Below are 12927 nucleotides of genomic sequence, written 5' to 3'. Positions count from 1 at the left end.
CCGTAGCTATGTAAAATACAGAATAGTAACTTCATGATAAAAAATTTAATTCATAAGTGTTATTCTCAACACTACATTGTAAAGGCACATGAATGAGTACTTAAGAACTTAAATAATTATATAATATGAATAATATATATATTACTTCGATAACACGGCACGGATTGTAGCGTGGATACAATTTCTAGAATAATTTTTTTCTTGAATTATCATTTAACTTACACTGCACAACACATGTGTATGAAACTTAACATATAGTATTCAAAACTACGAAATTGCTTGATTAATCTTTCTAATTACATAAACATAATATATATTAATAACACAAGTATGAGATTCTAAGAGTAGAATTAAGAGAAGATTTGAATGGAAAAATATTCCATTTTCCTTAATAAGAGGGACTATTCTGTAAATTAATACCTATAATTAAACGAAATTTAATTTCATATTTAATAGATTTTGTAGTAATCTTTATTAACTTTGCAATAATTACTCGTAATAATTGTATATATGTATGTAAAAAGTCAATAGTCTAAGGAAGACAGTTCTTTTCGGCACATATCGATAAGACTAAAAATACACCACATAGATGTGGAAATGTTCACGGCACGCAATAATAAACATTCAGTCGTTGAATGGAACAGCTGTCAGTCGTATCCGTTTTATACATAAGTTTTCATCGTCATGAAATTCCGTTTCTAGTGAAACTTTAACACCGCGAAAGCGATGATCTAAGCAATTGCGCTCAAATCGCGCAAATTCCACAAAAGTTTCACGCTCCGCCGTTTCATCTTATGTACAATATAGCTTCACCTCATATCTCAGCTATATACAGGCCCGTTTAATCCTTTATACTCGCAACGATCAGGCGTCTTAGAGCTGAAAGTTATGCTGTGAATGATTGAGAGTATTCGTAGACATGGTATGCACCGGATGCGACGGCGCCGGTGTGTAGAGACTGTGATGCGAATGCGACTTCGCCCTGGAGAGCTCGCTATAGCGGTCCTGTTCGGGCGGAGCCACTAGGAGAACCGGTCTCAAGGACAGAGACTTGCGAGAGCCAGCCACGCTTTGGGCCTCGTTCACGTAGCCCGGATTTACTTCGCCTAAAACAAATGAAAAATTAATGACACGCTATTTCCTGTTAAATAGACGCAAAGATTTTAATAATTGCTCTAAGAATTGCTTGCTATTAATCACCTTTGTACAAGGATCCGTTGTTGAAAGGTTCCGGTTGTAGTCTCACGTGTCTAGAAGCCAAAATGAAGGCAAGAGCGGACAAGGTGGCCGCATCCAGAGCCGCGATTGCAGCGAGCGGTATCGCCCATCTCACAGCGCAGGCACCGGGATTGTATCTAAAAAAGAATAGTTTCCTGATTACTGTTTTTCTCACGTTCATTGCTATCGCGATTATGTTTTCAACGTATAAGGCAGTGCTGTTATTATTTATCGCTTCGCAATAATTTGCGTGCGAAAGTAGCGTCTAATTGAGATATACTTATGATGTTACAATATAAAATCTCTAAGGCGAAAATTTTCTCACTAACGTAGACTCTTTAATGAATATAGAATTGATTTTTTTAAGAGATCTTCTTTTTGTACCAAAAATTAATTTAAAAAGTCTTTTATGAGTTCGCGATGTCTTCGCAAATTAAACGCCGGATAAGTTGATAATAAAATTCTACTTATTTGTCAATTTCATCCAATTCTCGAGAATCAAGTAAAAACCGCGAGTGTATAAAAGAAATCGCTCAAAAATATTTTTCATTCTTGCTTTCATATTTTTCTTTTCTACGTACGCGCGCGTGACCTGCACAAATACACACCTGGATGCAGCTGCGCCACATACGGCGCGGATCACCGGCGAGTCCCAACCGAGAGGATAGATGCACACTCCGATCGCCATACAGATCGCTGAAAAGAAAGCATCCGGTATATTATTATAGTTACATAAAACATCTAGTTATATATCCAATGGTGCTGTCACTGGAAGCCGCTAGACAGATTATAAATATTTCTCGCGCTGTGATTCGTACATGATCGTTTAATTCTTTTCTCCTTCTCGAGATAATTATACAGCGCATAAGCGTGACGAAAGTTTGACGAGAAACGATAAATGGTCAATGTTAGGACTTATTGCGGCAGGTCTAATACACTTTAATAATACGGCGCCCCTTATCCTTATGGTTCTATTATTTGCATCCACATCGCAGTTAGATGCAGCAGGGGCGTGGATCACGCTCTCGCATTTACACAGACGTAATCGCGCAGGTGGCTATGTGGAGGCCGGTAGTGAAAGGGACTTGTGAACAACCGTAACTTTTCTGCCATTGCTAATACGTTTACCAACGAGCCGAGGCGATATTGTTTCCCGGCGAGCGAGCGATTTCAATGCGCGAATCACGCACAGTGGAACACGGAGCTCGGTTTCAATCATTTTCTTCGATTTTATATACTTTCCATTCATTTTCTACCTGTAGTTTTCATTTTTCACTGTTATATTTGTAGTGCTAAATTATGTTCAATTTGAGTCGTTTGTAATAATTATTCCTATTCGCCACTACTTTTATTAAAAAAAGAATGTCGTCAACTTTACTAAAACAATGTTAATTTAACTAAACCAATAAAGTTAAAATAATACTGTTTTGTGTTAAAATAAATTTTACACACATGATAAATAAAAAAAAAAACAAAATGTTATTTAACTCAAGGTATTGGTTTGAATTTCACACTTTAATATTTAACAGTATTGCCTTTGTTCGCACTTCGTAGACTTCTACGGTTGGTTTGGTAATTTGCATCTCTTTATTCTTGCTAATTCTGTTTGGCTTTGCTTGTTATACAACATCCTGCGCACGTACTCGCTCTTTATACTTTCTAATGATTTTGTAATGCATATCGTAATCTTCCTGTATACTCCAGGTTCAGAGAGCCTGCTCTGAGTTGACGGTAAACGCTGCTATCACTGGCTACATCCTATATAATTCCTACAATTCATATACTTGAAATGTCATTTCGCTTCTCGCGGTGATACATTTTCCTCTTCGTGTTTCACGCTACGGATCGAGCGCGACTCGGCGTGTAACTTTCACTGTCGTGACTCGAGCATGCGGCAGCGTAACGTTTGCTTGCAATGAATCTTTGTTGCTGACACTGCCGAAACTTTGCTACCAGATGTATGTAACCCTGGTTATATAAGTCACGCCGTTCGTTCGCCGTTTAATAAATTACACGCTCGTCAACTTGTTACTCTTGTTAGTCAGCATCTTGCGGCGGATACTGTGCAATTTTCGCGTTATTACGCATACTGTGAGTTTATTCATCGTTGCGTAAAGTAAACGAAGAATTTACCTTATTTGTAACTAAAGCGCGGTTTGTCAACTTTACTGATTAAACATGGAAATTGGGCAGCAAAGCGCATAATTTAGAGATACTACTATGAATCATACATATCTTATCGAGACTACGAGTCGTCATTATAGGAGTAGGTCACCGAGTTGCACTAATTTGGATACAAATTAACGCTCGAGATTAGAATACAGCCTAGAGATAAAGTCTCGATAGTTTACTTCAGTGACTCGACCAACGACTGCACGCACTACCGAGAATTTATTCGTCGTTGTAAAAAGTAAACGAAGAAATTTACCTTATTTGTAACTAGAAGATAGAGCGCGATTTGGCAACTTTACTGATTAAACACGAAAATTGAGCAGTAAGGCGCATAATCTAGAGATACTATTATGATGTACATGAATGTGAATCGTACACATCTTATTGAGACTACGTGTCGTCATTAAAGGAGTAGGTCATCGGGTTGCAAAACTAATTTGGATACAAATTAAAGATGCAGATAAAGTCTCGATAGATTATTTCTGATTCTACATATATCGATTCGACCGACGACTGCAGTTGGTTTACGTTAATCATAGAGGCGTTCACGAACGGTATATGCAGACTGGCTTGGGCACGTTATAACGGTCTATTCTACATTTCGCTGGGGCCGCCACACGACTCGTCGGCGACCCGCGGGCGACGATCAGCCATGATTACAATTGCAAAAGAAGAACCTTCGATGCCGCAAGACGTACGGCGTGCATCTCAAAACGCGCTTGTGAAGCGAGAAAACCCTTCGTCTGTCCTCCATCAGTGACGTGACGCGAATTCCCGATAACGAGCTTAGAAATCGCGACGCGGAAATGCTAAAAGTTATACATACGCCTGGATAATGCGAGCTATCTGGAGAAAGTATCAGCATATTTAGCGCGAATGAGCTATATTCGTTTCCAATTATAATTTCAGGCAGAACACAACTGCATCTCAACCGGAAAGAAGTATAGTCTATATATAATATAAACGTTGCAATAATAAAATATTCTGCTTCTCACAGTCAGACTTCTTTTAGGTCAAAATGCTGATATATACTGCCTAAAATTATAATTAGAAACAAATTATAATTTAATTATAAAAAGTTTCTAATTATTTATTTATCTATTTATATTTCTATTAATATACGTGTATAAATGTAGCTTATACTTTTTATATATGTATCTTATTATTCTTAAAAGAAGCAGAGTATGCCTTTATATCTTCTTCTCTATTGTATAAAGAAAAGGTAATTGAAAAGAAAATAATACACGCATGAAACTGCCTAGTAACTCCTCTAACGATTCAACCAACGTGAATGTTTCCGATGACACGTCATCCATCAATGAAGCGGCTATTCTTGCAATACCATTATTATTATTCCAGTCGCATTACGCAAGCAACGTTGGATTATTTCTGCGGTTACCGTGCGCTTTCTAACTTACTAAAAGGATCAACGCGACATTATTCACGAATAAATAGTTGCGTTCGCGCAATGAAAGATGCATCGCGAACAGCGAGTTTTTAATTATTTAGCACATCGGCATACATATTTAACAAGATCTCTCCTATGAGATTTTTGCGAGTTTTCTCGCGGGCGCGGGACCGTGACACGAGGGCAATTTCCGGCGACGATCGGCACCGTTTTAAAGCCGTTATCTCCGCTGTCGGAGATGAAACCGATCGATAGTGTTCAGTACAATAAAGACGCGTTAAGCGGGGCGATTGCGTCACTTCCCGGCTTCGGCTTGGCGCGGCGCATCAGCGCAATTTGCAATTGCATCTGGTTGATAAGGAATTACGGTCAAGATTGCGGTAACGGGCCGCGCGAATTAGCCTAGCTAATCCGTCGCGCTTTCTAAAACAGATGCGCCAGTTGCGGAACGACTCGCGCGACATTTGGCATTTATAGAGATCGACGTTCTCCCGATGAGGCAGGACCGGATAATTACCTGACACCACTTGCATCCAGGCGCACATGTAGAACACGGTGGTGCTCTGGCAGAAGAAGAACATGAGCATCGCGCAGATCGCCAGTAGCGCAATTATCACCGCGATCCCGACTAGAATCGTGCTGGCACGGAAGGGAACGTTGGCGATGGTCGACAGGTCGTCCAGTCGGCCGATGCATTCCTCGCCTAACTCACCTAATTACGAAACATTTCGAATTAATAATATATGTAAATAATTATCCCTCAGACTTGGAATGTAGACAGGTTATTATCGAGAAAATCAAATTACACTGTTACATATTGAAGGAGATAAAATTTAAATCAATACCTTGAGTTAAATAACATTTTGTTATTTTTAACTACCATGTATATCGAAATTTATTATTTTAACAAAAAACAGTTCAACTCCATTGGTTTAGCTAAATTAACATTGTCGAATTAACGACATATTTTTTTTAGTAGGAGCAGTGGTGACCTGTATAGGAATGGTTATAAAAATAACTCAACTTGAGTATATAAACTACGAATTTAACAGTGTAAGTAATTATATGCGATAAGATAAATGAAAAAAGATATTACGTCGCCTTATAAATTACAGTGGGTTACTTCCGTTGCTCAACCAAAGATATAATAAGCTAGATTATTTCGAAATAATTTCAGACACACACAGTCGGGTAGAAATGAAAAAGAAGATTCTCTTTTCTTAAACCAAATCATTAACAGTAAAGACTCATGGTCGAAACGTCTTAACGATTAATTGATTAAAACCAATAGTCGTATTATCGTGACAATTATAATTATTAAAATAGTCAGTTATGGATCGAATAGAAATAAAATTCTTTATTTTCTCCTTACATCGAGTAAAAATAAGAAGGCACAGCGTAAACGTACCGTTACCTCCGTAGCTGCACCTGGTCCACAGGCCGAATCTCCCGGGATTCTCGTGCTCCAGGTCGCCGAGCCATTCTGGAGTGACAAACGCGACGACGCCGATGATGGCGTAGCATATGGTGAAGATACCCCAGAGCACGCCGATCGCCTTGGAATTGCGGATGTAATTGGTCGCGTACATGTGCGAGGACTCGACGTATTCAATCTTCGAACCCATCCCGGAAGCCGCGGCGCGATTTCCCGTCAGCGCGAACTCGATGTCCCGATCACCGCGGCGCGTCGTTCAACAGCGATTCTTTCTCGCGCAGCCGTTCGACCATAACATCGGCTCCGCAATACCCACACGCGGAACGGACGGAGGCGCGACCGCGAGATTAAATCGCCTGATTAAATCGCCGGTAGGGAGACGGCGATTCCGCGGCTTCGCGCCGGCTCGCGCGGTTATCACACCCGCGTCGGAGAAGGTCGTCGCTCTTGGACGCTCCGGTCTCCAACGAGATCCGATTGTTCGACAACAATGGGATCGGCGGTGCGCAAGACGGAGGAAACTCCCCGCGCGCGCGAACAAAGAACCGTACTTTCGCTAAACGACACACACAATCACGACACGATTTTGCTATTAAGTCGCTCTCCCTTCGCGGAGTGGATTTTCTCCGAATCGCGGAGACTTGTCTCTCTATTCTTTGTTTCACAATAGATCACGGGTCTTCTGTTCACTTCCCAAGCTGTTTCCCCATCGCCGGTCCCGCTGTGTTTAGAACCAGCGAAACGATCGCACGCCTCGTGTCCGCGTTAAACCAACGGCTGCGCCGTCCGTGACATTTACGTTCGAGCACGTTCACCAATCGCTGAGTCGGCCTGAGTATCTTTCCTCCGCTCGAGTGACGTGTCTTGGAATGCAGAAGGATGCACGGAGCGAGCTGTTGATAAAACGAGTCTTTTAAATAACATGTATACCTAAAATCTAATCTATCATTTTAAAAGAACAAATAGTCGCGACAGTTAATCACGAATGACGATGAGGAACGTAAAAGACGTCCGGCTGTGTGAATTCTCACCCGGCAGAAAATTCAACTTACCGTAACGTTTGGAGACCTCCTCGAGAAAGGTTCCAAAGAACACAAATGACGTCAGCAACGTCAGGACCTTATGGGAATGCGTGAAAGGAAAGAAAGCAAGCCAAGGTGGAAGGCGCACGATCGACGCGACGACGAGTGCTACCGGCGCGATCGCTGGAGCCTTGCTGCACGTCGCGAGATTTTGCACATGCAGCGACGGGCACATGCACGCGACGCGGCGACCGGCTACAAGGACGAGCGGAAAATGCGACTTGGAGGAAAGACGAGGAGCGCGATACGACGAGGCGCTTCAAGATGGCCGTCCAGGTGAGCCCAGGTTGCCAGGTGAATGTGTGAGAAGAGGGAACAAGAAAGAGAAGGAGAGAGAGAGAGAGAGAGAGAGAGAGAAAAAGAATGACTGAGGAAAGAGGAGACCGCGGTAAGGGGTCCCTCACGGATCCCAGGCGGCCACGAAGAGAAAGGTGACACCAAAAAGGTGGCACGCCGCTGTGTTGTTGGCTTTGTCGGATTTCTCCGTCTGGACATAACGGCTTTATTCGTTGGGACTTACAAACGAGGAATTATTTTCTCTAGCTAACACGAATATATATGTATTTCTTAATTTTAATGTTATTAATTAATCAGTATATAATAAATATTTATATGTTTATGCTAAGTAATTTAAATCGTCAGATCGGAAGGAATTAATAATTAATTCTATATATCTTCCATATATGTATATGTATGGATTAATTATATATATTATCAATATATTATCAATATAAGTTATATATAATATTAAGTAAATTAATATTATTATATATATATTTCCTTAATTATATATGCATATAAAATATGTATATATGTTCCATTATTTCAGAAAATCTTCTAGAATATACATTCATACACACGTACATGTATCACATATAATTTCTTTTTATAAAAAGACTAATGTAATATCGATAAAATCAATAAAAAATAAAATTATATATATATATATATTATTTTTTAATTTGTATATTATAACAATCTTATTAATAGTCTTTTCTAATAGTTTAAAAGAGTTCTCATAGTCATCAACATAATTTTTTTTTTTAAATAAAAAATCAATATATCTTTCTCCTAAAATTATATATATAAAATTATATGTAGAATACCTGTATATAAAATCTTAATTCTAATTACGTTAAATATTAATAAAAATAGATTTCTTAAATAATTACTGCGCAATGTGCACGTACTATCAATAACAAATGAGTTTGAAACAAAGTTTTATCGATCGCGCAAAGTATATTTTCGGCGAATCGGCGTCCTCTGGTGACTTCCGATTGAAGATTCATGACAATCCGGCAATTCGTAGCAGATGGTAGCAGAACAATAGCAGAATAGGATTCGAAAAATGGCAAACCGCACGGTGAAAGATGCTAGGTCTATTCGCGGGACAAATCCTCAATATTTGGTCGAGAAGATCATCAGATCCCGGATATACGATTCTAAATACTGGAAGGAAGAATGTTTCGCTTTGACCGCCGAATTGTTGGTCGACAAGGCAATGGAGTTAAGGTTAGTAAAAGCAAAATATAACCTCTACAGATACAGGATGAATGTAAAATCTTACAATTAGTACAAGCGAGAACAAGATAATTTCTAGAGTAATTTTTTTTGTATGAGGTTTTGTTTTTTAGATAGACTTCGGTTTTGAAAATCTATCAAGTACACTTGACATCGTCACTCTGACTATGTCAAGTGTACTTGATAGATTTTCTAAGGCCTAGAATAAAAAATTTTACAATTTCGACTTATTTTGGCACGAGGAATCACCTTGTTCTTGCTCGTACTACGATTTTGTACCTATATATATGAATGAGAAGTTTTTTTCTCTAGTCACTTATATTTATTCTTTCAGATTTATAGGAGGGGTATACGGCGGCAACGTAAAGCCTACGCCATTTCTCTGTCTCATATTGAAAATGCTTCAAATACAGCCTGAGAAAGACATCATAGTCGAATTTATAAAGAACGAGGAGTATAAGTACGTTCGGGCTTTGGGTGCATTGTATATGAGACTGACTGGTTCTTCCCAGGACTGTTACAAATACCTTGAACCATTATTCAACGATAGCAGAAAGCTCAGAATGCAGAACAAGCAAGGCGTATTCGAGCTCATATACATGGACGAATTCATCGACACCCTTCTCAGAGAAGAGAGGTCTTGCGACGTTATTTTACCGAGAATTCAAAAAAGACACGTTTTAGAAGAAAATAATGAACTAGGTACATTATTTGAGTATATTTTCTTGAGTATATTACTTTTATTTAGCCAACCTTCTGTTATATGTTTACTTATGTTACACAGAAGCGAAGATATCGGCATTGGAAGACGATATGGATGATGGCATCGAATCGTCAGAGGAAGAAGAGATTGCACCAATTAAAGAACTGCCACGCAAGAGGCCGGATGATCACGAACGAGACAGAGACCGTCACAGAGATAGGGACAAGAGGCATTCCCGATCCGAGAAGAAATCCGAGAAGGAAAAGCCAAGATCGAGAAGTAGGGAGAGAGATAGGGACAGGAGAGAACGTAAACGCAGCAAATCGCCGAAATCTCACTCGTCGTCGCACAAAGATAAGGACAGGGACAGAGATCGCTATAGAAGAGACGATAGAGAGAGGGAGAGAGAACGAGAGAGAGAAAGGGATCGAGATCGTAGAAGAGAACGCGACAGAGCTAGACATTAAAGTATGGTAATATGGAAAATGGTCTTGACGAATTTATATAAACTTACCGAGGCAAGAAATAAATCAATTGGTTATCTTGCGTCAGTTCTTTTTATGCTCTTATCAATGTTCGTGTATTTTTTAACGCCGGTGTATATAACATTTACAAGAATTCAGTATTAAAATTACAACATGCACCCGGAATCAAATCCGTTGTAACATATTTAAATCTATGTACATTTTCACATTATTTGCGTTATATTACAATTGCTTTAGTAAATAAAAAAATATTGATTACCGATGCATAATAATGGACGAAAAATAACTATACTCCTGCCTTTGGAAACTTATGACGAGGACGTTTTACTTTGGAATCCTTGATGCATCTCACACATTTTCGAAATTTGGTCGACAAATATTTCTATCAATTTTACATATCATTTTCCCTATGTATTTTACAAAATACTTGGCAATGTTTAAAATGTGGGCGAGTTCAGAATGAATAATCTCTCTTCCTCTTTTTTTATCCACTTCAACAGCTTGCTCACTGCCTCAATGGCATCTGGTTTCGTTACCAGAGGCTCAAATGTTACGTATAATTCGAAACCAGCAGCCACCTAGAAGTATTTTTTTAAATTAAAGAATAAGTCTCGCAAAAATTAAATTAACATATAAAATTTTACTCACCCACGCTAACATCGTTTCCTTATCTAGCTGCTGAAATATAAGTTTTAAGGGTCGACTAGGAGAATGCAGTCTGTGATGCAAACACTGATAAAGCCCCAATAGTCTGAAAAGATATATTACATATTTTTTATTACCTATACTAATATTGCCTCGTTTATTAAAAAGTTCACATTTTACCGTTCTATCTCTTCATCCGTTGTGTAAGGAGGTTTAACCCCGGGACTCCAGAATTGCGCGGTACTTTTGCATTTGTATAAAACGTGTCGCATCTCAGGTAATCCAATGTCGGCAGTCGTTACCGTCGGTTTGTTCATAGACTCGTTTATCGCTTCTAGACAATTTGTCCGTCGCAATTTCTCCACGATTTTCTACCAAATATTTTTCAATAAATTGACATTTATACACAAATAGTTACTGCTTAATTAATTTAATTTCCCGCAATAACTCTTACTTGTTTGGCCTCTGATAGCACGAAAAACACGTCCCTATCAACGGTGAGCAACAACAAACATGCCTGGCAATCTTCTGCCAGATAGGACACATGACCGTGCATGTATCCATTGGAATCGAATTTCGGTAGGCAGATTGGCGTCCAGCTTTCAGCAGTTTTGAGCGACTCGGAACTGTCCACCAGATTTTGTATTATATGTAAATCCATTGGATGTAGGAAAAATTTATTCATCCTAACTAGTGTGACCAATTGATTGTTAGCTAGAAGTATGGCAAATACTAAATTCTGAAAGATAGGTTTCTCTTAATGAACCGGCACTTGAATTCATTTCGATTTCACAAATAGTATGCACATTCCATAAACATTTTTTACCTTGATCTTAGCGCAAGTTTGAATGATGGTCTGCGTAATGGAACTTCTCATGGAGGGAACCAAGGGCAAACATTTAATGGCTCCTAGAAAGAAGGCGGGCTCTCTGTCCATAAAGTTCAGTAAATGATCTATCAGTCTTTCACTACCGGTTAATAACCTTCGTAGATCAAAGTTTCTCCTCTGATCGTACACTCTATTCAATTGAGACTGCGTCAACACAGAGATTATCTGATTATATACATATCTGTAATATTAAGTGTGTATAAATATCAGATGTAAAATATTTTATTGACAAATTTCGTTCAAAATGTGACACATACGTTAACTGTAAGGTGAGCTGAGGTACGCTTTCCAAAGTTTTGGATACCGCCACTAAGATCAACGGACCTTTCACGACGAAAACAAAGTTTGTATCGCCAGCGTGTACCGATCTGATCATATCGCTGCCGGCTTGGACAAACGACACTAAAGCCTGCATAACACCCATAACTGTGACTAGTTTGTCTTCTGAACTGTATCTGGAATATATCGGCTTCCCCGCCTGACTCAGGATAAAAATGTGCTTCTTCTGCGCCAGCCACGCTTTGCAACGCAGCGGGTCTCCGTCTATGTTACTTTGGCCCAAACGATGCGCGACATCGTCCTAAAATGCAACATATCATTCGGTTTACGTTCCAAAACGATCTGGCAGTTCACGACGTCGTCATGCACCGCAATTTAAAAAAAAAAAAGGCAGATTCCGCACAAAATCCTAACCATCTCCGCGTCGTCGAGGGAAAGGTTTTTCTCGGATTCTACCGGACTGGCGGAGGTGGGTATCGTGGGTATCGTGGGAACGTCCTGCACAACGTCCTCCTGGATCTCGGAGATAGTGCTGGTCGTGCTCTCCTTCATCTGCCTGTCACCGTCGATGCTGCTACTCATCTCCTGCTCGTACTCGTCGAAGCTGTCGGTGGTGACGAGCATCGTCTCCGTGGAAGCGCCGGGCTCGATCCCGGGCTCGGCCATGCCGCCGCCGTCGATCGACTCGACGACGATCGGCTCCTTCGCGGCCATCTCTACCACCGAAAACGTCCCTGGCAAGTCGCTACTCCGACCCTCCGGACCCTCGCTGGCGTTTGACATTTAACATTTAACAGCGGCAGAGGCGGCAGACCGACGCAGATCGACTGCCATTGCTCGTTAACTCGTCGTGGAACTGCTAGGTGCGCTGTTGAGGAACTTATCAATGAATACGATGCAATTATACATACATATGTATATGTGTAAAATAATATATATATACAATTATAATGTATAAAATATGCATTTATATAATTATTTTTACATACCTGCGTTAGACAAAATCGGAGAGATCTAAGAGCGATCATGCCAACGATCAGCCTAGATTTTTCTAATTTTACACTTCCAATTTTTAGCTAAAGGCTAAAGG

General features: G+C 39.8%; 3 protein-coding genes across 3 annotated transcripts; 1 reads left to right on the top strand and 2 right to left on the bottom strand.

Moving 5' to 3' along the window:
• Positions 1-30: 30 nt before the first annotated feature.
• On the bottom strand, positions 31-7523 carry Lhfpl (LHFPL tetraspan subfamily member 5 protein). The gene is made up of 6 exons (XM_071785285.1): positions 7286-7523; positions 6207-7126; positions 5316-5510; positions 1827-1914; positions 1201-1355; positions 31-1106 (listed from the first exon to the last, which is right to left on the bottom strand). Exons 2-6 carry the CDS (start codon positions 6421-6423, stop codon positions 874-876), a joined length of 888 nt encoding a protein of 295 aa, XP_071641386.1. The 5' UTR covers positions 6424-7126; positions 7286-7523; the 3' UTR covers positions 31-873.
• Positions 7524-8627: 1104 nt separating this feature from the next.
• Prp38 (pre-mRNA processing factor 38) lies at positions 8628-10088 on the top strand. The gene is made up of 3 exons (XM_071785284.1): positions 8628-8827; positions 9171-9538; positions 9621-10088. The coding sequence occupies exons 1-3, from the start codon at positions 8664-8666 to the stop codon at positions 10004-10006; spliced, it is 918 nt and encodes a 305-aa protein (XP_071641385.1). The 5' UTR covers positions 8628-8663; the 3' UTR covers positions 10007-10088.
• A 346-nt stretch (positions 10089-10434) lies between these two features.
• Positions 10435-12698, bottom strand: Mon1 (vacuolar fusion protein MON1 homolog). Its single transcript, XM_071785282.1, has 7 exons — positions 12252-12698; positions 11816-12138; positions 11496-11739; positions 11124-11408; positions 10850-11040; positions 10673-10775; positions 10435-10602 (listed from the first exon to the last, which is right to left on the bottom strand). The coding sequence occupies exons 1-7, from the start codon at positions 12618-12620 to the stop codon at positions 10462-10464; spliced, it is 1656 nt and encodes a 551-aa protein (XP_071641383.1). The 5' UTR covers positions 12621-12698; the 3' UTR covers positions 10435-10461.
• Positions 12699-12927: the final 229 nt, after the last annotated feature.

This window comes from Temnothorax longispinosus, chromosome 8, assembly GCF_030848805.1.
Source record: "Temnothorax longispinosus isolate EJ_2023e chromosome 8, Tlon_JGU_v1, whole genome shotgun sequence".
In the NCBI taxonomy this organism is placed as follows: domain Eukaryota; kingdom Metazoa; phylum Arthropoda; class Insecta; order Hymenoptera; family Formicidae; genus Temnothorax; species Temnothorax longispinosus.
The sequence above is the reverse complement of the archived record's forward strand: the minus strand, read 5'-3'. Positions and strand labels throughout refer to the sequence as shown.

Excerpts from the sequence above, each read along its gene's own strand:
- Lhfpl (XM_071785285.1), bottom strand. The coding sequence starts at position 6,423 with ATGGGTTCGAAGATTGAATACGTCGAGTCCTCGCACATGTACGCGACC. Across the intron at positions 5,511-6,206 it reads GTGCAGCTACGGAGGTAACG|GTGAGTTAGGCGAGGAATGC; the intron begins GTACGTTTACGC and ends TTTCGTAATTAG. Across the intron at positions 1,356-1,826 it reads TGTGGCGCAGCTGCATCCAG|ATACAATCCCGGTGCCTGCG; the intron begins GTGTGTATTTGT and ends ATTCTTTTTTAG.
- Prp38 (XM_071785284.1), top strand. The coding sequence starts at position 8,664 with ATGGCAAACCGCACGGTGAAAGATGCTAGGTCTATTCGCGGGACAAAT. Across the intron at positions 8,828-9,170 it reads GACAAGGCAATGGAGTTAAG|ATTTATAGGAGGGGTATACG; the intron begins GTTAGTAAAAGC and ends TTATTCTTTCAG. Across the intron at positions 9,539-9,620 it reads AGAAGAAAATAATGAACTAG|AAGCGAAGATATCGGCATTG; the intron begins GTACATTATTTG and ends TATGTTACACAG.
- Mon1 (XM_071785282.1), bottom strand. The coding sequence starts at position 12,620 with ATGTCAAACGCCAGCGAGGGTCCGGAGGGTCGGAGTAGCGACTTGCCA. Across the intron at positions 11,740-11,815 it reads CAGCTCACCTTACAGTTAAC|ATATGTATATAATCAGATAA; the intron begins GTATGTGTCACA and ends TTAATATTACAG. Across the intron at positions 10,603-10,672 it reads AGGAAACGATGTTAGCGTGG|GTGGCTGCTGGTTTCGAATT; the intron begins GTGAGTAAAATT and ends AAATACTTCTAG.